This window comes from Pogona vitticeps, chromosome 2 (genome assembly GCF_051106095.1).
Source record: "Pogona vitticeps strain Pit_001003342236 chromosome 2, PviZW2.1, whole genome shotgun sequence".
Lineage (NCBI taxonomy): Eukaryota > Metazoa > Chordata > Lepidosauria > Squamata > Agamidae > Pogona > Pogona vitticeps.
The window spans coordinates 296,169,629-296,192,891 of NC_135784.1; the positions used below are offsets into that span (position 1 = coordinate 296,169,629).

The 23,263-nt window shown below is 42.0% G+C and overlaps 1 protein-coding gene across 1 annotated transcript; it reads right to left on the reverse strand.

The window, feature by feature from the left end:
• Positions 1–1,846: 1,846 nt before the first annotated feature.
• SEC11C (SEC11 homolog C, signal peptidase complex subunit) lies at positions 1,847–21,526 on the reverse strand. Its single transcript, XM_020804892.3, has 7 exons — positions 21,315–21,526; positions 16,351–16,404; positions 11,778–11,887; positions 9,715–9,864; positions 7,639–7,758; positions 5,607–5,664; positions 1,847–4,712 (listed from the first exon to the last, which is right to left on the reverse strand). Exons 2-7 carry the CDS (start codon positions 16,390–16,392, stop codon positions 4,659–4,661), a joined length of 534 nt encoding a protein of 177 aa, XP_020660551.1. The 5' UTR covers positions 16,393–16,404; positions 21,315–21,526; the 3' UTR covers positions 1,847–4,658.
• Between the last annotated feature and the right edge of the window lie 1,737 nt (positions 21,527–23,263).

Below are 23,263 nucleotides of genomic sequence, written 5' to 3' on the forward strand. Positions count from 1 at the left end.
TTTGTCTGAAGACAGTTTCCATGGACACGTGGTCAGTGTGACTAGACACGGAACACCATTACTTTCCCACCGTGGTGGTACCTATTTATCTACTCACATTTTTACATGCTTTTGAACTGCTAGGTTGGCAGGAGCTGGGACAAGCGATGGGAGCTCACTCCGTCACGTGGATTCGATATTATGACTGCTGGTCTTCTGACCTTGCAGCACAGAGGCTTCTGCAGTTTAACCCGCAGCACCACCACGTTCCTTCCCTGCATCTAAATACATATGCTCATTCAAAGGAGGGCCACTTACAGCCTTCAGCTCCCACCATTAGCTACAATTGGGCTTCTAGGTTTCTGGCGGGATTTTTACCTAGTTCAGTGTGCAGATGCTGGAGATTCAACTTGAACCTATGCTCCTGAACTATGGCCTCTTCCAAGTATAGCACTTAGTATTTCTTGTGCAATTCGCCCTGAATCTTCCCCCTCCCCAAACCTGTAACTTCTTCATCCCCTGCTGAGGCTTCTATTTTTTTTAAACTGATCCATTCTCATCAGTTCAGGTAGTGTGATGGCTTGAACCAATGCAGAAAAGTGTGGCAACTAGGAGTGAAACAAAGATCCAGGCCAAGAGGGGGAGGAGATGCAGTCATAAAAAAAGAACAAGAAAAGAAATTAGCACTGTCCTTTTTTTTACAGCTCATTAAGCAGTTCTTCTGGAGCTGCACCACCTGCTGGGCTGTACAAAAGCTGCATTAACCATCTGCAAACAAGGCTTTCCTTCTTTTTCCACATGGCCCATTAATACAAACTGACCGAGGGAACCCATGGATATACTCTGTGCTAGAAGGATCTATGTAGGGCAGGACATGAGAACAGAAAAACGGCATGTGCCACAAAGGACTCATCTTTCTTTGTATGAAAGGAGGCCAGAGGCAGGAAACCCTGTTTTGTAGTCACCTTTTTTCAAGTTGGCATTGCTGAGGGTGTATTGTAAGAGCCCCTGCCCTATCCCAAAATCTGAAGGAAATACTGGATGTATGCCATATAACATATGTTCACCTTAACATTTTTCCTAAGAATATATTAAAAAGTACCCATGCATTCATCTAATGTGGTGCTCTTGTTTCACAGCATTAGAGAAGCAGAACTTATTGTGACAGTAAAAGTCAGTTAAATTATTACCTAGCTCTTTTCTTCCCCCCTTTAGGCAGTTTTGATTGCGTCTGGCTGCAAATAAATGGGACACATTTCCTCTGAAATTCATCTTCCCCTCCCTCGGTATTGCTCATATTGTTTTTGGTGTCTTGATTTGCAAGGCTGTTTGTGTTCAAACAGTTCAGAGTAGCTGAAACTAGATAAATCCAGACTGTGGGAAGCCAAGGCATTCAGCTGACACCATCCTAGAGTTTTTGTCACTCAACACACGCAGGACTAGGTAATATATATATATGTTACCAAGGTGCAAGAAGGAAACCACAAAAAGCCAATTTAATATTTCTTCAGAATTATGATGATTTCTAACACTCCAAGCTAGTGATGGTGAACCTTGATATTCTCAGGGGCTTATCTGAGAGAGGGAACCTTTTTTTTGGTGAAGGGGCATATTCCTACTGCAGGTGACCCATTCCTGCACTGGAGAGTGACCCAGGAATGGGTAAAATATTTTACCAAACAAACAGATCCTGAATTCAAGGCAACCAGATCTACAATATAATTGGGTCCATCTGGCAATGCCTCCATGCCGATAACACATCATCCAGTGTGACACAAAATACTTGGGCTTACTTATAATATACAGCATTTGTTATTTACTCAGTCAATAAGAGGTAACGATGTATTGAATCATCTCCAGCAAATCATAAAAGAAGACAAATAATCTTTTAATGGTATTTTTGCACAGCACGGTAAGACAAAGAAAGCCATATTTCTGGGGCACCACCTTTATTAATAACAGATTCTCCCCACATTCACATTTAGCAGTTTTGCAGCTCATTTCAGACAGATCTAACAAACTGTGACTACAATTTCTTTTTTTCTTTTTAAAAAGGCAGACAGATTAATGGAATTGACACATTTATAACTGTGATTATGCAAAAAAGGCAAAGATATTCCCAAAGAATTAAAAAGAAATATGATTCACATTGTTACACTGACTTCTCTAAGGCCACAAAGGGGCTGTAGGAAGCTGAGAATGGCCTCCAATGGATTCAGGTGCTCTCCAAGAAGCAATTCTATAACACATATAAAAGCAGCATGACAAAACGGTATTCCATTTGAGACAAGCTAAAGCAGTAAAGCCAGTATGTTTGTTGGACAGATTTACCCAGAGTACTGCACTCCCTAGAACAGCTTCTTGCATTATGTTTTTGCAGATTTTGTAATTCGTACAACAATCACAATCATACTTGTTTGTCTTTTCGACACACATAAATTTTGGTGCAAAAAAAAAAGTTGTCCATTCTTCAATACATGAAGATATAACCATCTCAAACAATAAATCTAAACCTGAGAAATCTTTATAACTCTTGTATTAATATTAAATATTAATATTAAATAAAATTTTAATTAATAGTTATCTGCGCTAATAAAAGGCAGGGTACATCTCTCTCCCTCTCTCTCTCAATCATAGCTCCAAAGCCATATAACAAAGAAACCCAAAACACAGAAGGCATGCTGAGGGCATTCCAGAGACATTCATTTAGTTGTTATCTGGTTTTGAAAACACATTAGGCAGAATCCTTTTGCAAAATATCAGGTGGCAGAAAGGAAATGGTGCAGTTTTCTGGCTTGCTATTCCACACCCGGTTGTGCAACTGAGTGTGGAATCTGGGTAGATCTGAATGTGTAACAAATAGACAGGATACTCACACAACCAGTTATGCAATTTGGGGTTTATGATCCACCAATCCAATAGGATTCTGGCCTAGTTCTAGTCAATTTAAATATCTCTGAAGCCTGCAGTAAAAACTTCAGCCACAAGGTGGCAGAGCTCCCCAATTACTACATAGCTATTATGGCTCCTATGAAAAGGCATCCTGTAAGAAGCCACTTGCCAAAAAGACCTAACAACAAACGTTGCAGCAAAAGCTGTTCAGACCACAGAGCTGCAAGAAAAGTAAACGACAAAGGAACTCCAGAAAACTATTTGAAGACAAAAAACAAATACAGCAGGAATGGCTAAGTAGGTGTGTAGAGAGAAAGAATGCCAGTGGCGGGTAAGAAATTGAGACAGGTATGAAATGCCAATTTGCCAGTTCGTGCCAGTTTGTTCATCCTCCAAACAGGTGTTTGGCACTTCACAGCTCCATCTCCTCCAGCAGGTGCCCTCTCAGAGTGGGCACCTGCCAAAGGAGTCGGGGTTGGGAAGTGCCAAACACTTGTTGGGAGGATCAACAAACTGGCATGAATCACCAAACCACTGGCTTGTAACCATCTCTGGTCAGAAAGAAAAAAAATCCAAGGTGGTGGTGGTGGGGACTAAGCTGTTGCTAAGCTGAGATGCTATAAACCTCTGCTAGTTATTATCAAAGCTATGGGTGGTGAGGTAGAAACCTATCTGGGCATGGGTTTCTATGTCAAATGCACGTCTGCTCTCCCCGCCCCCCAAATGATGAGCCTCTTAACTATGGCTTGCTGAAATGGCTATAGTGGCCAGATTCCACCTGCTGGCATAACTTTATCAGCATAAATGTCAGTGGTGAACAATTACTAGCGAAGAAGTCAATGTAGGCATATGCTGTCACTTACCAAGTCATGTGACTTGCTGCGTAAGACAAATGCCTAGGCTGACTTCTTAAATTGCAGAAATTTGCCACTTACACTTACATGAACTGTTTTATGCCAGCATGAACATGAATAAGATTCTGGCCAAAGTTTGGCAGATTAACTACCTGCAAAGTACAGGTGAGCAAGAACCCTGGCTTTCCAGGGTTCTTCCTTGTGTATACAACATATGCACGGACAGGAGTATGTCACCTGCAAATAGATTGCTATTGAAGTAGGAAAGTAGTGATGGAGTGTGAAGGGGCCAGGTATACTCCCCCCCCCCCCAGCATGCTCATTCTACTGGTGTAACAGTGGACCAAATCTCTTCATCCAAGACTATAGCTCTTTCAAGGTTTAACTTGCAACCTTTATTTCACAGCCCGCCTTTAAAAATATATATCTTGCAAAGAATGTTGGGGTGACATTGGGAGAGCTGACGCTGATCTTGCTTAATAAGAATTGTGTGGACATGGAGGAAATCAAACCATATTGTGAGAAAGCCACCCCTGAACGTTGCTAGGGAAAGTGCAGTCATCCAAATATTGTGGGATCACAATGTCCAGCATTCTTTACTACTTTATTTGGCAAGGACTGCTGGACATGCCTAGTGCTGGTGGGAGTTCCAGTTAGCAACATCTGAAGCCCATGCTTTCTGCACCCCGCTGTAATCCGCAGGCGCCCTAGTCATGAGAACACTTTTAAAGCCTGATCCAATGAAAATGGTTTGATTTACCCACAAGGATGTTTTCAGGGCTTCAGTACAAAAGGAAAACGTATGCGGACAATACAATATTGTTTGCACACCATGTAACATTATGTACAGACACACAGGAACGTTTCAAATATATTAGTATCTTATCATATCGCTATGCTTGTGTGAGGTGTGCAAGGCAATCCCGTATTCTTCTATGATTCTCGCTTCAGTAATACGTAGGCACCCATGACAGCCAGGAGAGCGTACTGCAAAGAAAATGCACGAATTACTACCATAGATATGCATCATATGCCAGATGAAAATTCAGCAACCTGAAATGGTTTCAGAGCACAGTTTTGGTTATTGATTGAAACCCTTTGCATATGACAGTGTATCTCTGATATCATGAAATTAGAACAGCCTTCCCAAACCAGTATTCCCCCAGTTGGACTGGACTACAACTCCCATCATGCCCAGGATACATGCCTATCAGGCTGGCTCAGAAGGGGACTGGAGAAGGGGACACTCGAGAAAAGCGCCAGAATGGGGAAAGCTGAGCCAGGCGAAACAGGATTAAGCTTTTGAAAAATAAAAGCAGGGCCAGAACGACGGACAAGCATCCCCTCCCTTGCCCAGACTAGCAATGCTTCCTTCTGCTTAGGCATCAAGTCTGTTAGCATCCCTTTCGATCCAAAAAGGTGCAGCTGCAGTAACATTTCTGTCCTAGAAAATGACAAAAAGCCTTTTTTCCTCCGCAAGGAACAACATCAAAAACAATTCCATCATATCCCACACCTTCAGAATGCAATGGAAGCTTGCTTCTCTCCTTGTTTATTCACTACATTTTAGGAAATAAATTGGGGGGAGGCTGCCTTGCAGATGCACCCGCTTTAAATGTGCAAATAAGATGTGGGGAAAACTAGTGCAAGGAAACATTGGAGAGGTTTTCAGATACCTGTTGTGGCAGATTCTGGGCCAAGTTCTATGGCGCCATTTTGGCTCACATGCATGTCAGGTACTCAGAGTTACTCTTTATTGAGTCTGATCATTGTCCCCTCTAACTGAAGCCTTTCAGATCTTGCTAATTCAAGGGTGCAAATCCAAAGCCTAAATTATTGTTCTTTTAAATTTAATGGCCCCAAAGTTAAATCTTTACTTACTTTGAATTTCGGATAGTCATTCATGATTATGGTCACCATTCCAACATACGGCAAAAACCTGACCAAAATGAGTTACAGAGAGTAGTGTAAGAACATTGCATCATAGCTGGGCTTATTTATTTCTATTTTATTTTATTGGATTTCTACCCCGCCCATCTAGACCAAAGGTCTACTCTGGGTGGCATTACAAATTTTAAAACAGTTACACCAATAAACACGCACTATAAATCCAGGATAGTAAGGTGTGAATTTAAGCTTACAGTAGCATATGTGATGAAAATATTAAGATAGTTCAAATTTAAGGGAAATCTAACAAGTGAAAATACAGCCTGTTTGAAATAGTATCTTTTGCTACTATTTTAGTATATTACATTTCTAGCCCTTACATTAATAGAGCAGGGATAGGGAAACAGAGCGTGGTGAAGGGCTGGTAAGACCATGCCGCCAGAAAGAGCTGGATAAAAAAGCTTTACCTAGCATGTCCATTGAGAACCAAATTTTATCACAGATGGGATAGAGCCAGGGAAATAAACTGCTCTTGACTGGCACTACCAGGATGTTCTTAAAAACATCAGATGAAAACAGGAAAGCAAGTTCTATATTTCTTCTCCAATCAGTGATCGGAAGGAGGACAGACTTCCCATTTTGGAGGGGGTGGAACTAAGTGCCCACATTAATTTTAAAATCCAATGATTATAACCAATAAAGGATAACAATCAAGGCCAAAGATGAATGATCTATTTCAGTGCATACAGTAGGCAGGCCTACCTTCTACTAAGAAAAAGAAAAAGCCTGAGCAAAATAAATGCATACTACAATGATATCATTTATGCAATGTACGATGCAATCCAAATGAGAGCTAAAAATACATATATGTGCAAAGGCATCCAGGCCCTATCACTAAAGGAAGTAAATGTTTAATATAGGATAGTGGTTCCCAGCATCAGGTAACCCAAGTGTTCTTGGACTGCAGCTCCCAGAAACCCTAGCTAGGGCAGCTGGTCATGAAGGCTTCTGGGAATTGCAGTCCAAGAATACCTGGATTATCCAAGGTTATAGGTGATATAGGTGATCTGCCCGTACAAGGACTAACCAGTATCAGAGGGAATGAATCTTACACAGAAATCCACAGTTCCATTAGGGGAACAAAGCCTACAAAGGTAGAACTCCTTTCAAAGTTACCAGCCACCTATATGTCAGGATTTGTTCCTAACAAGTGAACAATGGGTTAAATTTACCGTATTTTTTGCACCATAAGACGCACTTTTTTCCCACAAAACAGGGGGGTGGAAAGTCTGTGCGTCTTATGGAGCGAAGAAAACAGATTATATTTTCCTGTTTTCTTCTCCTAAAAATTGTTGCGTCTTATGGAAAGGTGCGTCTTATGGAGCGAAAAATACGGTAATATTGTTGGGTGAATGCAAAACGGATGACAAATGCAAAATCATGCCTGTAAGAATCAATGTAAAATGGATGACTGATGACATGCAGCTGGAACAAGCTGGTTAACTACGTTCAGCTGCTTTGTGTACAGTGTTCGGTGTACAGTGTACAGTGATAGGCTGCTCTTACTATATAAGCAAAAGACTAAGAACAGCACATTGCCACACAGTAATGAGTCTGGTGGCCTTTACTTCTCTAAATGTCTATGTTGCTCGAAGAGATTTGTGCACAAGCTAGGTATATAATGCCATATATTTATACGTATGTCTGATTTATGCTGAATATATTATGTCATAAGTTTTTATCAAACTATCTCATTGTTTTCCTAAACCCTCCAGGTCTTTACTCTGCTTATTAGAAGGGAGGATTTGAAGCTGCCTGATTAGGGACTCTGTTTAACCTGTTATCTTGTGCCCAAGGTTTGTCTTCATCAACAGAGTGCTCTTGGAGTTTCAATATCCAAACGCTGACTCCAAGCTTCTGGAGAGGAAAATGCCACGTCTGTTTTTGGAGTTGGCACCCAGCCAACACTATATAGTCTCCCCCCCCCCTTTGGGTACAAAAATGTATACTCTGTGCCATTACTTACCCTCTTGCTCTGCCCACAACGTCTTTCTTTTCTAACCAGTTCTGGCCTTCTTTGTACAAGCCTCTGTCATCGACTTCATTATTATCTCCCTTAGTCAGAAATTTGATGTTGCCATTTTCTCTACAAACCAAAAGGGCAGAAAGTCAATCATTAATGTTTTACAGTGATGAATTAAAACATTTGCAAAACACAAGCAGACAGGTTTAAGAGATAAGGCGCAAATATATACGAAGTACTTTTCTTGTTTTTAATACTTATCTATATATAATTACCACTTTATTTTACTCTTGCTGACAGATCTGAACTGCTATTTCTCCCGTTGTGTTAATCATCTACATCAGTTAAGCACCTACAATGAAGTTTTGGCTGGTTAAAACAAGATTTGTCACCTCCCCTATCACTATTAAGTGATTTGCACACTTCCTAACATGGAGGGCATGTATTCTGCATACATGAAAAGGAATAAACTAGTAAATAAGCATTTGGTTTTTAAGATGGATATTTTTCTTTTGAGGGATGTCTTGAGGAAGTAGAAAATAGGCAAAGTTGACCAAATGCTTAAAATCGGACACGAAGTGTGTGAAAAACAGAGAATCTGGGTGTTGACGCTGGGTTACAGAGGGTCAGCTGGAATTCCCAGAGGATCAGCAGGTGGTAGCCACATAGTCAATGGATCCAATATATTGGGAAGTGAAAGAACACTTCCCAAGAGAGATGGTGCCAGCCAGAGTAGACAACGCTGGGGTAGATGGACAAACAGCTTCACCTGTTCCTTTTGGGTAAGAGGTAAATAGTAAGCCACTGAAAGTCAGCTACTTGGGAGCAACAGACAGAAAGAACTATTTAGAACTTGTAAAAATATCATTTTATTTAGATTACAACTACAGTGGTACCCCGCTTGACGATGAATCCGCTTCACAGTGAAGTTTTTGCGATCGCTTTTGTGCAAAATGATGTTTTAATGGGCAAAAACCACTTTACAAGGATCAGTTCCCTGCTTCGGGAAGTGATTCCTTGCATTATGACGATCAAAACAGCTGATCGTCGGGTTTTCAAAATGGCTGCCAGCTGCTCAAAATGGCTCCCCACTGTGTTCAGGAAGGAATTTTTCGCTGTACAGTCATGGAAAATGGCCGCCCTATGGAGGATCTTTGCTGGACGCTGAGGTATTTAGCCCACTGGAACACACTGAACCGATTTTCAATGCATTTCAATGGGCTTTTTTAATTTGCTGGATGAGGATTTCGCTCTACGGCGATTTTGCTGGAACGGATTATCCTCATCAAGCGAGGCACCACTGTACTAGAATCCCTTAGCCAACTTAGCCAGTGGCCACTGGAACTGTAGTCCAAGAAGTAATTTCTCTAGACTCTGGTCTTCTTCTTTACAATGATCTTCCTCAGTGCCGTTGATCATGCATAGAAAGCCACATAGATACCAGTTCATTTTACAAGGGGCCCACTTAGAATCATATGGAAGAAAGAATGGGCTTTCAGATTCTGTGGTGGGAGCTTATTCTTTGGTGGGCCAGGACCTCAGATGTCAAAGCCTGACAGTTCTGACTGGGGGATTCCAGAAGACCACCATTCACGCAGCATTCAATTCCACCCCAATCTGCCATTTCTAAGGTGGAGAAGCCACAGGAAGGGCTGTTTGTGTAGTAAAAGGGGTCTCATAAACTTGCGTCTGTCTCATAAAGCTGCAAGAAGCATCATGTTTTTCATCTGGGCTAACTTCCTAGATTGCATCTGAGATTCTTATCTCTTTAGGGCCAACCACACTTATCAAATGCATCCTGTGTACTTATATTGAAGATTGTCATGTTGCAATTAATACTTCATTATTGTTAAAGGACAATTTATTTTTATGCTGAAATAATTACTAAGAATTTCTGCTCTATTATTATATTTCACTGTAAAGATGCACATCTATTCCTTCCAAATAATTCCTTTGCCAGGAGAAAGATAGCATTAAAAATGGTATCAATCAATGAATCAGTCATAAAAGTGTACTGTGTTATAAAGAAGCAAGATTACAACCAATGAAAAGTGGGAGGGGGGGTGTTGTCGTCATTACTTTTCATGAACCTTGATTACTCTGTGCACAATCGGAATATCTCGGCCTTCAACTTTGAAAACCACTATTTCACCCGCCCTGATGGGGTCATCTCGGAAGTTTGTTAAGAACAACAGATCTCCTCTGTGAAAGGCGGGCTCCATACTGCCACTAGAAATGAAAAGGAGGAAAAAGACTTGGTTACGGAGATTGTATCATTTCTTAGAACGTTTGTGGTTGAAGAATTTTACAGCTCTGGTTGCTCAAGAAAAACAAGCAGCTTACAAGATACTGACGTTAAAAGTGTTATTTCACATACATACAAATTCACATTCCAAAATGCAACCAATACATTCATTCAAACCACTTGTACTAATACAGAATTAATTGTGGCCAGAATCCTATTACTTACTGTACATACATTACACATAAAACAGGGGCTAGTTCTGAAGTTAATGCTTGTATTCCTCATAGCACAGCAGTCATATAACTTGGCATGCAATGAGAAATATCGTGGTGCCCCGGTAGACGCTTACCCCACATGATGTCGAAATCACTTAACGATGACATTTTTGTGATTGCTATTGCGATCGCAAAATGATGGTTCCAATGGGTTGTTTTTTTTTTTTTTTGCATTACGTTGATTAGGAGCCTGCTCTGCAAACCGTTTGTTCGCTATATGATGATTTTTCTGGTTCAGTAAAATGGCTTCCCTCCCTTTGCAAAATGGCTGCTTTCCGGACCCCTGCTTCGGAAGACAACAATTTTTTAACAGCTGATCAGTGGTTCTCTATGGGCAATCTTCGCTGGATGATGAGGTATTTCCCCATTGGAACGCACTGACCGGTTTTCGATGCATTCCAATGGGTTTTTCTTTGCTTGATGACGATTTCGCTTAAGAGCGATTTTCCTGGAACGGATTATCGACGTCAAGCGGGGCACCACTGTACAAGCTTTTATGCCACTTAATGCCTGCATATGTACATAGGATTTTGGCCAGTATTTTTAAAGCAATAACTCATTTAAGGAATGCAAATTTTAAGGAATGCCCCAATTACAACACACAATTCTGCAGAGGATGTTTGCCCCCATATTGATTTTGCATGTTTTGCTCATATGATCTCCCTTTCATTTTAAGATGTGCTGGTAAGATTCCAATTAATGGAAACATATGTTACATAATGGAACAGGGTCCTCTCTTTTGTGACCCCGGCAATCCTAACTTTCAGATCTTTTTGTTGGAATCTATTAAGTTGGTGTGAATATGCATCTCAAACACAGACAAAAAGGGAATGGGCAGAGGTATGCCCTGGTAGCTGTTTCTGTTGGCTGCAGATCTCAGAATGGGAGAGATTTAGATTCACTAAAATGAATTCTCTTTCAGTACGCCAGGTTCAGGGTAACCAGCCCAGTGCTGATATAAGCAATTCCCTTCCCCTTGAAATCAGCAGATGGGAAATGAACAAAAGGGAAATCCAGAAATGTCAGCCCAATCTGATACAAGCCAACACTGCTTTTTTAGAGGTGGACCATCTGCTCCTTCATTCCACTTTTCCCGTTAACTAATATTATACGCTGCTTTCTGTAGCTTTCACCCTGCTCATTAATATTTATGTGGAGATTTGCATGCATCAATAGGAGTTGGTGGGGGTGGAGTTAAGAAAAGGAGGGCGGGACAGAGATGGAGTAGGCGGTTGAGAGTGAAGAGAGAAGGTTGTTGAGTTGAGAGTTAATGATATTGACTAGACTGTTATCACTTGTAACAATAAACAATTTCTACTTGGTTCTTAAATGATAGGTCGCCTGGACCTCTGTCATAAACAGTGAACCATGTTGATGTAATCAACTGGTGGCAGCTGAACGACACATAGCATGAGTTCTTGCTTCGTGAAACAACCAAAGGCCACGTGGGAATGTGACACCTTCTAACTCCCAGAGGGAATGTGTCATGCAAAGACAATAAACACAATTAAAAAAAAAACCAGATTCCTAGCTCCGACTATGAGGTGTATTTAGTATTTTAAGGATGGAAGGAGCCACACACCCAAACCTCACAACAGAACTGCTCACAGGAAAGGACATACCTGAGCACAACAACAATGGGACTTTCGCTCCCAGTGATAACAATAAGGCCTTTCCAGATCATTAGTGCTGAAGACACAATCATAGCAAAATTTAAGACTTGGTAATACAGCTGCAAGGAGGTAAATAAGAGTTGATGATTAGGAACAACAAATTATAGTTATCATTACAAATGTGAAGCAATATGTCACAGTACAGATTTTATGATACTATAATTGTATATCTCTAACATTTTAAAACATATATATATACACAGATACCGTATTTTTCCATGTATAAGATGTTACTTTTTCCTAAAATCATTACACTAAAAATTGAGGGGTGTCTTTTACACATAAATTGAGATAGCTGAGGAGAGAACAAAATGGCTGTACTTTGCCTCTGTAAACAGGCTTCCTTCAGTCATGAGGCTTAGCTTCCTACAGTCAAGAGACTTAGCTTCCTCCAATCATGAGCCTTATGGAACTGACGTCAGCTGACACTGAACAAACCAGCTGGAACACACCTCATTGGAGGTGGAGCCTGTAGGCTCAGAAGCAACAGGGACTCCTAATGTCAGAACGTTCTGAGCCCTGAGGTTGGATACTCAAAGCTAACCTTTCTTAATTTGGGGGTTAGAAAAGTGTGGTGGTAGGGGTTTATAAAAAGGGGCATCTTATAAACAGAAAAATATGGTACATCCATAACATGCGTATGTCTACTCTCCATGTGCAGCGTGCGCACACACACGCACCAATTTCTAGAAATCCTGACTCCTGGCTGACTACAGCTTCTGTGAGTTGTAGCCCAGCACATCTGAGGCCATAAGTTTGGGAACTGCTGTGTTTGCAGAATTGGCTCACCAATCAGCTGCAGCCCTCGAAGCAACTGCTGGATGGCCCAGTGGTTGAGGCATCTGGCTGTGGGGCCAGAGGTTGGGGGGGCTCGATTCCCCACTGGACCTCCTTGAGAGGGGCTGGACTCAATGATCCCTTCCAGCTCCGCCATTCTAAGGTGATGATTTTCCAAAGCAAGAAGCCTGAAAGCAAAGTCTACTGTAGAGGAAACTCCAGGAATCACAGAGGTCTTGCGCTGCTTCACTTTTCCCTTTCTTGGCTATATAAGCCACACCCCCATCACATCTACATTTAACGTAACTGCAAGTGACCAAGATGTGCCCCGGGGGGGGGGGGGGACAAAGTGTGTTCTGCACAGAGATGTTTTTAAAGAACTGTTACAGCACCCTGTCTCAATTGAAGCAAGTGACAGAGATGCAGGGGAACCCTTTCCCCGTTACGCTGCCCTGTTTCAGGCAGAAAACAGGCAGAAACAGCAGCTTGGATTTGGACATGCAACTATTTCAGAATCTTTGTCTTCAGCGGACCAACAGCAGCACTTACGAAACTTCCTGGGGCGCCGTATCTTTCTAACAAGGGCAACAGCACGATGGGGACGGGCAAAAGTAGGGCAATCCAAAAGCTGTTTACCAAGGAGGAGGTCGCATCAGCCAAAGCACCATCAGTGAGGCACAAAGTTGATCAGCATGTGGGAAAGTAGGACATTTAACATCTCCCTGGTAAAGGTGACTAACTAAGGATGGCCCACTTTGTAGAGCACATAAATTGTTAAGGAAACAAGCAAAAATATATTCCTTTTTCTTCCCTCCTTGATTTCTTGACACAAAAAGCTAGTCCGAGGCAACCGAACAAGGTAGGTGATGAGCACTTGTACAATTTCTCATTGTCAGCAATTATCTGAGCCTTGCCATGCTGAGACTCCCCACTAAGACCTTTCCCTTGTACCAGCAAGGTTTCCTGGCTTCTTATAAAAACAAGATTCTGGGCTCCTTTTTCCTTTTAAATTTTTTTAACCTGTTCTGAACAGAAAACGGCCAAATTCGGTATAGCTTAATGCCCTTTCTGATAAAGCCTGTGCAGAAAAGATGTCATTTTAAAGAGCAAATGTAATGATCCGGTGCAGTATTGTGTTTCTTCTGGCTTTTCTGGGTGAATCCTGCACAAGAAAGTTATCATTCTGCATAAGACTGCATCTTTCCTGTACAGTGTGTCAATTTTCTGCCCTTTACAAGAGAATGTTATGTAGTAAAGATGTAATTCTGCATAAGGATGCTGATAATCCTGAGCAGTTTGGCATTTCTTCCAGAAAAAAAAAAATCAGTGGTTACAAAACTTCTAAAAATCCTGCAAACTTTCCAGAGAAATTTCTTTGGAGGAAAAACTCTCACACAGATAAACTTTACTCCAACAAAAAATCAGGGATATTCTTCCGATATGGTTCCAATGGGGAAATCTGCATTATAGTGGTGCCTCACTTAACAATGATAATCCATTCCAGGAAAATCGTCATTAAGCGAAAACATCGTAAAGCGAAATTAAAAACCCCATTGAAATGCATTGAAACCCGTTCAACGCATTCCAATGAGGTAAAAACTCATTGTCCAGTGAAGATCCTCCATACGGCGGCCATTTTCCCTGCCTGTATAGCGAGGAATCCGTCCCTAAGTACAGCGGGGAGCCATTTTAAGCACCCGGCAGCCATTCTGAAAACCCGGCGATCAGCTGTTTTTGATTGTCGTAAAGCAAAAATCGGTTCCCGAAGCAGGAAACCGATCGTCGCTAAGCGAAATTCGCAAAAAGATCGTTGTAAAGCAGATTCGTCTTAAGGTGGGGCAATCATTAAGCGAGGCACCACTGTACGTTGATTAGGAGCCTGCTTCGCAAACTGTTTGTTCGCTATACAACGATTTTTCCGGTTCCACATAATGGCTTCCCTCCGCAAAATGGCTTCCCTCCCTTTGCAAAATGGCTGCTTTCTGGACCTCTGCTTTGGAAGATAGCAATTTTTAACAGCTGATCCGCAGTTCTCTATGGGCAATCTTCGCTGGATGATGAGGTATTTCCCCATTGGAATGCATTGAGTGGTTTTTAATGCATTCCAAAGGAGTTTTTCCCCTGGTTGATGACGATTTCACTTAACAGTGATTTTCCTGGAATGGATTATCGTCGTCAAGCGGGGCACCACTGTATTTTGAACAAGTATCATACAAGACCTAAAAAAGGACTCAAGATCTGGCAATCTCAGCTGTGTTAAATTTCTAGACCTTCAATAAAAAAAAAAACAAGATTAAAAGCACAGAGGCAGGACCTATACAAAATTCAGAACTCCTATGTAAAAGATACAAGTTGACCTACAAACACACTTAATTTGTATAATTTCAAATGGTTACAGAATTCAGCATTTTGTTTTGAATTGAGGAAGGTTTTTTTTTTTTAATTTTGATTTGTTTAGTTTTGATAGCCAGGTATCCTGGCTGTAGGCTATGTAGGCTTCTATGGTTCATAGCCACAAAAAGACCAGTCCAATCTCCATAAACTACACTTGAGGCTTGGACTTCTCCTCATGACCTGACTGGTTTCTGACGTTATCAAAGAGGTGTTCTCAATTATTCCACATGGACCTGAGACCACTAGGTGCCACTCTGAGATACTCAGAACCTCGTGAGATCTCTTTGACTGGAAATTTTATCAGCTGTTACTCTGAGAGATTCCCTGAACCCCGATGACTAAATGTCCAGCTAATATTTATAGCTACAATTGTTTTGATATTTTAAATCAGTGGTTCTTAAACCTTTTGAAAGAAACGCCCCCTTGAGCCATTGAGGAAGTTATCATCGCCCCCCCTCCCCACAGTGATGATATCTTTATTTATTTATTTATTTATTTATTTATTTATTTATTTATTTATTACACTTAAAGCCAATGACCCCTGAAAACAAAATTCAATTCCAAGAAAATGAAATGCCCCACCAAAAAACAGTAACATTTAATGATTTAGTTGCAAGCGAATTTTAAGACACAAAAAGAAATATAAAAAGGGCATAAAAACAAACCACAATGCAGGAACTAAAAATTTCAAGACGAAAACTCTGAAACTAAATTAAGATTGGAGGAAATTTTATTTATTTATTTATTTATTTATTTGATTTTTACCCCGCCCCTCTAGACCATGTCTACTCGGGGCGGCTTACAAAATAAAACAAAACAGTATAAAAATATATAAAATCATAAAATTACAAAATTCAATTTAAAACAATTAATTTAAAGAAAGGATTACCAAGATGGAGTAGCCAAAAAAAAAAGAGAGAGACAGAGAGAGAAAGACTTAATTGACTGGAGGGAATATATATATTCATGCACACTGTAAAAAGGCTGCAGCAATCTTAACAGGTTTGGCTTGCTCCAGCGCCCCCCTACCGCCCCCCTTCTGCTCCAGCGCCCCCACGCCGCCCCTTTTCATTCTACCACCCCCCTGAAAAATGAAATCGCCCCCTGGGGGGCATTATCACCCACGTTAAGAACCACTGTTTTAAATCATATTTCCTTAGGTATTTTGTTCACTCGCCACTCAGGATTTTTCATTAAATGTTCATCAGTTTACCAATAAATAAACAAATAAAACAACCTTAATGAACTAATTGGGGCAACAGAATCAGGCAGCACAGCCCAATTCCATCCACAAGGCAGGCTTGCAAACACCCATCCAGTGAGGCAAACGATGCTCATGCTTCTTCCTTACCTGGCGCTTGTTCATACGCCGCAGGTCTCCAAATATATCCATGGCTGAAGGTTTCTGAGGAGCCAATAATGAGAAGTAAATAAAGATTACTTTTACATCAGAGTATTATGCAAGGGAGGCAGGGGAGGACAGGAGAGCCTGGCGTGCTCTGGTCCATGGGGTCACGAAGAGTCTGACACGACTAAACAACTAAACAACAAATATGCAAAAATACTAAATTCTAACAAGCTTATCCTTAAAAGGGGTGGCACAGCTTGGAAATGTAGTTGGTTTGGGTTTTGTTTTGACTGCAATCCCAGAACTGCCCAACTGTGGTTTTTGGGCAGCTGTTTTCTAAACAAATGAATTCTCCAAGTTCTGGGGGTGTGAACCAAGAAGTTGTGGTGAGCAGAACACTATCTTGTAATCAAGGTTTGTCTCTCTTAGATGAGCTGTCTGTAAAACAGAAATACTGTACACTCAATCTACTTTGTTCAGTGTCCCCATATGCCTCTTATTCTTATACCACTGTAATTTGCAGGATAATGATAATAATGGCTACAATGATACATGGCATTTGCATAACATTTTAAAGTGCTCAGGGCTTCATCTAAGCCTTACAACAATTGAGTAATGTGCATTATGTATTTTTAGTCCCATCCTCAGGAAAGGGGGGGAGCAGGTTGAGAAACACTGGCTTGCCTAAGGTTATCAACTGAGTTCCGAATCTTTCATATGTGGAAAAAGCTTCTCCCATTGGATTGTGAAGGAGGACAGGATTTGCTAGGATTTGTGTCTAAGCTTCTCTTCTAAAAGCACTTTTCAAAAAACCACTTCCTTGTTAAAATATTTTAAATGTCTACTTTCCCTGCTGGAGTTTCCCTTCTGGGGCTATGTTTTGTTTGTTGTTCTGCTAATTAACCCTAACTGAAACTTCCAACAGGAGGCTCCAACTGCAAAAATGAACTCCCTATTGGGAAGTACCATAATTCTAAATTTCATCCCCTGGAATAAATCAAGACAAAAAATAATTCATCCAGTCAAAAATGAAAGGCATAAATTAGTCACAATAACAACAAGAGCACTGAACTAAACTAGATAAGCCTCACAGCTTGTGGGTGGTGGAAAAAACTGATAAGATCCGTAGAGAATCATGTACATCTATGAGAACAAATGTTTCATCTGACTAAGTCCTTCATGGGCAAGGTGAGGTTCAAATTAGAGGATTCACAATTTTATCCACAGCACTCAGCATACCAGTACTTCTCAAATCATTACATTCTTTACAATTACTTTCTTTCTTAGAAAAAGCTCACCTCTTCACAGATGTTTTACCATTGCACATAATAATGGTAACAGGAACAATGAAGAAAGGTTTCTAAGGACTTCTCACAACCTTAAACTACTCAACAGTCTATAATGCACGTGGAGTAACATCAGAGATCCCAATCTTTACTTCTTTATCGTACCATAGCAACAAAACTAAGGGTTTCTTACAAAATAAAAAAATACATTTCAGTCTCTCAATATATCTGTGAAGATTCTCAGTCATCCAGATGAGGTTATCTGGAAGTTGTATCATGGCATCTGGACTTTTTTCTTGTTAGGTTGAAACGTTTCGCTCCTCATTCAAGGAGCTTCTTCAATCTGAGGAGAGTTGGTAAGTGACCCTTAATATATCCTCTATGTTGGTTTCACCTTCCCCTGGTCTGAATAGGCTCTTTAGAAACACAAAGGACTGGGATTGAGGGATAATCCCACTTCTGCAGTCCTTCTCCACCCATTGTCATGGGTCATTAATAGTCCTTAGCAGTGGTCTTTCCTGTGTGTGTGGCCACTAGACAGGAGAATGGAGCAGCACAGGAGGGGCAATGGCTCAGATCACAATCCGTAGGGTTCCTTCATTTGAAGGACAAAGGACACTCATTTGATGTACAGTAGTACCTCAATTTGTGAAACGGATCCATTCTACACGATGTTACATAGTACGGAATTTACGCAAACCGAAACGCTAATTGTGCTACAAAAGGGGCGGCACTACGTGTGCAATGCGCCCTGGGAAAACCCTTTTGTAGTGCAAAAAAAAGAAAAAGAAAACGTAAACCGGGGCTTTATTTCTTATGGATTTTGGTTCATAAACCAAAAATTACATAAACTGAGGCGTTCACAAACCGAGGCACTACTGTACTCATTTTAGACTGAGAAGACGCATGGTTTGAGAGAGGGGTCAGGGAGGCCATACATGTGCATACAGAAAATCCCTCACTGAACGGGGTGGAGGCCTTAGATACAATCTGTCTCCTATTTATCATGCTGTCCTTGCGTCCATCCCCAGAAAGATCAGGAACAGACACCAGAAAGATCATTGTTAACAACCCATGACAATTAGTGGAGAAAGACTGCAGAAGTGGGATTATCCCTCACCCCCAGTCCTTTGTCCTTCTAAGGAGCTTATTCAAGACAGAGGGGAGTGGAACCAACGTGGAGGATATATTAGGGAACTCCTACTAACTCTCCTCAGACTGAAGAAGCTCCTTGGATGAGGAGCAAAACGTTTAAACCTAACAAGAATTCAGTCTCTCAAGTTTAACATATAATTTCTTCAATGCTCCCATGAAACACAGTGACATTTCCAAAAATACACCTTCATAATAATAGTTCAGGTAGCCTTTTCTGCAGGGGCAAATTCTGCAAGGAAGTAGAATCTCCAATAATTTATCAAAAGGCATTACAAAAATAAGCATACCATTCTGCAGAGCAGTGGTTCCCAACCTTTTTCATGACCCTCTTTTATAATAGCCAAGTAACCTGCAGGAACCCCCCTCCCCACCATCCTTGCATTAAAAAGGATTTTTAACGGGGTAGAGCCATCCCTTCCCAAAAAACAGAGGCTTCTTTCTCACCCCCAAAAGGTCTGTTTTTCATACATACACATGCATGCTCATTTTAATATCCCGCTCTGAAAAGTCAAGGAAGAAATTATTAAACAAAGGCTACAACATATATAAGGTGGCTGTGATGGACAGCTCAAACATCACTCCTGTCCGTCAGGTTAGAGCTCTGGTGTGGGAGCCTATAACAGGACAGGAGGGGCGGAACCAACTGAACTAAGGGGGGAGGAGACATTTGGGACAGTTAGATCAGTTGGGTAAATAGGGAGTTAGAGAGAAGAAGAGAGAGAGAGATATGGTGGAATTGAAAGAGTTAAGAGGGATAGTTAGGGAAGGATTGAAAACAAGAACTTGGAAAGTTGGTGTGGTTAAGAATGGAAAGAGTTTAAAGTGCTAAGAAGTAAATTAGTATAGTAATACCTTGATTAAAATGAATCTATATAAGCAAACATAAAGCTACATTTATTGAATAAATAATTAAAGACCATCCATGATTTTCTTTATGTGATTTCTATACAAACCCATAAATAAACATTGTTTGACATCACTGATCTATTAGTCATATTTGGTACATTGAGGAGAATATCCCCTGGTGGCAACACAAAAAGGAAGAAAAGAATAAGTCGTGCCCAAAGGCGAACCTGGATGTTAGGGGAAACAGACAGGGGAGCTGGGGGTGTGCGACAGTGGCCTTTGACCTCCCCGAGAAAACACTTTACAACCCCCAGGATGCATGAACACTGCTATAGAGCAAAGATTTTAAAAGCAGAGCTATTAGAGAAACCTAACAGACATGGCAGGCTCTATATTCAAAGAAAGAACATTCTATACAAGCATACTATACAAGCCATACCATTGGTTGATCCAGCTCAACCTCCACTCTGGGACCTGGTGCCTTCCAAGTACTTTGGACTTCAGTTTCCACAAGTCCTAGCCAGGATGGCGAATAATTAGAAATATGGGAATTGTCCCCTAAAACAGGTGGACCGCGTTATTCACCTAATAATGATTTATCCTAACTGGTGGAGCTCTCCAGCCATTCAGTGTGATGCCTGCACCAGGCCTATTATGAAAAAAATATGTTTGGGAGGGGGGATATATTTTTTCTTTTTGACTTTTAGCTTCTGGAATCTTTCAGCCAGCATGGCGACACTGTAGTCCCCAACTATAGCTTTTCTCGGCTATGAACTTTATAGTGAAAGATGCCCAAGATGGTACCTGGAGATATCTGTCTGCATAACACGTATTCCACCACTAAGCTCTGACCTCTTCTATGCTCTCAGAAGTCAGCCACTGCTTTCTAATATACAACCTAAGTAGGAGAAAGAGGCTGCTGAAATTACTCTGAATCACGAATAAAGCCCTATTTTGTAATTATGGATCATCTAGTTTAAACCATCAGGGCTTGACAGAAATTCACTTATATTTGAAGGAACGAATACTTGTCCTGCCTTTTTGATCAACTTTAATCGCTAGCAGCCTCACAAGGGGACCCCCTCCAGTCTACATCCCCAGCAGCAAAAGATTTGAAAGTTTGGAGGAAGAGAGACAAAGTACAGTAGAGGCAGCATCTTCCAATCTACACATAAAGGAGCAGCCACCATGGAGCAGTTCGGTTCTCGTCCCCACCGTGCCACGTATGCCCCGGGGTGCCAGCTGCCCTCCCGCAACCTGTGTGACTTCACAGGGTGGTTACGTGGATAAGGTGGAAAGTTGTGTATGCCACCCACTGGAGGAAAGGCAGCAGAGAAATGTCACCGATCGACCAACGTGTGAAAGGACAGACCATTAAAATCTGTGCCTCCTGCTTGCAAAACGTCCCCAGCCCAGCGGAGCAGAAACTTCAATACTAGGCAAAAGAGAGGCTTATCCCAATTTATTATCCCAAACCACTCTAGCCACCCAACACACACACACACACACACACACACACACACACACACACACACAAGTTCCCGCAGACACACGTGCTTTTTAAAGTCGTGTCACACCGCAAGCCGGCCACACCGCCCAGTGAAGCCGCTCTCAGCCTCCCAAAACCAGCCCGATTGCACCGCCCAACCCACTGGCGGAACTGCTGTGACCACTACCCACCACGTTTCTGCTTCTCCTTCGACCAGCTGCGGTTCACACAAGGCAGGGCCTTTCGGCAGCACCAGAGGCGGGGCGGGCGAAGGGTCGGCGAGAGCCCCAGTTGCCCCCCCCCCCCAAGTTAAGGGGACGCCAGGCAGGTGGCCACCGCGCGCACGCCTCCTTCCTGCTTTTGAAAGACCATTCCCGTTCCCCAGGGCTGCCGGCCCAGGTGGGACAGGCACAGGCGCCCATCTTCGCATAGGCCTCTGGGAATTGTAGTCTTCCAGGCCTCCTTCTTCTCAGTGATTCGCCATAGTGGTGCGGAGTGAAAGAAACTACTACTCCCAGAATGCAGCTGCACCAGGACGGTGGGGTCTTCACGTTTCAAGCTTGGCGTCCCCATCTTGCCTGAAATAGACTTTTGCCAAGGGATGGGATTCCTTGGCCGATCAAGCAAAGGCGCGATTTAAATAAGAGAAAATCGTGACGGAACCTCAGAAGGCGGTGTCAAACCAATTCAGCACGAGTTCATGGGACATGAACTCGGAGATTTGAATCAGGCACTGTTTAGGGCAGCTATATATTGGGAAGAGTCTACTAAACCGTGTACGTCGCTGATTGGCGACAAGGCAACGAAGAGGCGGGGCTCAGGTGATAGGGGATTAGAAAGGGGCGTGGCAAGGAAGTGGATGTTGGAGGCGGAGATTCGAAGGGACGGTGCTTGTAGATTTAAAAATTTGAGGAAGGTTAAGGGGCTAGTCCTCAAGTTGAGGATTGGCGCCTGGAAGCTGTTCAGTTACATTTCTTTCCACTTATTATTTCTCTTGCTCTCTGTGATTTGGCTGACTTGTATGAGTCATTCATGTGCTTTAGAAGCACATTTCTGTGCATTGTGTGACCTCTGAAGTACCGCATGCATAGATTTCTGGAGGAGTTGGTCAATGAATGTTTTGCAGATGGATTTAGCTGGCCATTTAATGTGCTGTAGTTGCACTATTGTATGAATTTTTAAACCAAAAAATCCAGATGTTTCTTACACATATTTGCATATTTACAAATGGCTGTGTAAACAGGGAATGCAAGAATTGCACGCATGACATGATTAAAATTAACTACATTCCACAGAACTTTCCCCTTGGTAACATAAGTGCTGTCTGACTGGTATTGGCAAGGTAGACAAAGACCGCTATGATATCTCTGAAACTGCTTGATTATGACTGCAGTCATAAACATTAACCTGGAAGCAAGTCTAGTTAAACTCCATGACCAGAATCCTCTTGCTGATTTCCATGGCTGATTAGGGATTCACACCCTGTTCAGAGTCCTAATCCATCCATTGCTCCACATTGAGAGTCATGATTTCCCTTACACATGAGTAAATCAGCTACGGGATTGTAGCCTTATCGGCCTTAGTTCTGAAGACATACATATGGTAGTCCTGTTTCACCAGAGTTACAGCTTTTGTCTTGTTGCCCAGCCCAATGCATGTTTATTCAGACACTGGTCTCAATTCTATTATGCAAAGTATGTGGCATGTGTGGCAAGCATAAAGAGCTCTAGAACCCTAAAATTCTGCTAGCTTGGGGCATGCACATTAAAAATGAATTTTTAGGGCTCTTGGTGTTGCAGGAAACAGTAGTTGGAGCAGCAGTAGTTGGTCAGTGTGAGGCTCCCAAGGTGGAAGCCATGGTTGGAGTGCCGCTGCTCTTGAAGAATAGCAGCCAGACCCAGACTTCCCCCCCACCATCCCCACCGCGACGGGAGGAAAAAGGAGTGGAAACCCCTGACTGGGGAGCAGAGTGCGGCGGAACCCTCACCCTAAACAAGGGGGTAGATACCCGAGACTTAGAAGAGGACATGAAGGGGTTAAGAATTGCCCGCGAAACGGGACGGTTTCAGGCGGGAAAGAGGGGGGAGGAGATAGAGGCGGGGATGGGAGATATAAGGGGAAAACCGAGGGATATTCCGGG

Bases quoted from the DNA above. Each gene is read 5' to 3' on its own strand.
- SEC11C (XM_020804892.3), bottom strand. From the start codon at position 16,392: ATGGATATATTTGGAGACCTGCGGCGTATGAACAAGCGCCAG. The intron at 9,865-11,777 runs GTATGTCCTTTC...TTTCATTTCTAG, and splicing joins CCCATTGTTGTTGTGCTCAG to TGGCAGTATGGAGCCCGCCT. The intron at 5,665-7,638 runs GTAAGTAATGGC...CATTTTGGTCAG, and splicing joins GTTGTGGGCAGAGCAAGAGG to GTTTTTGCCGTATGTTGGAA.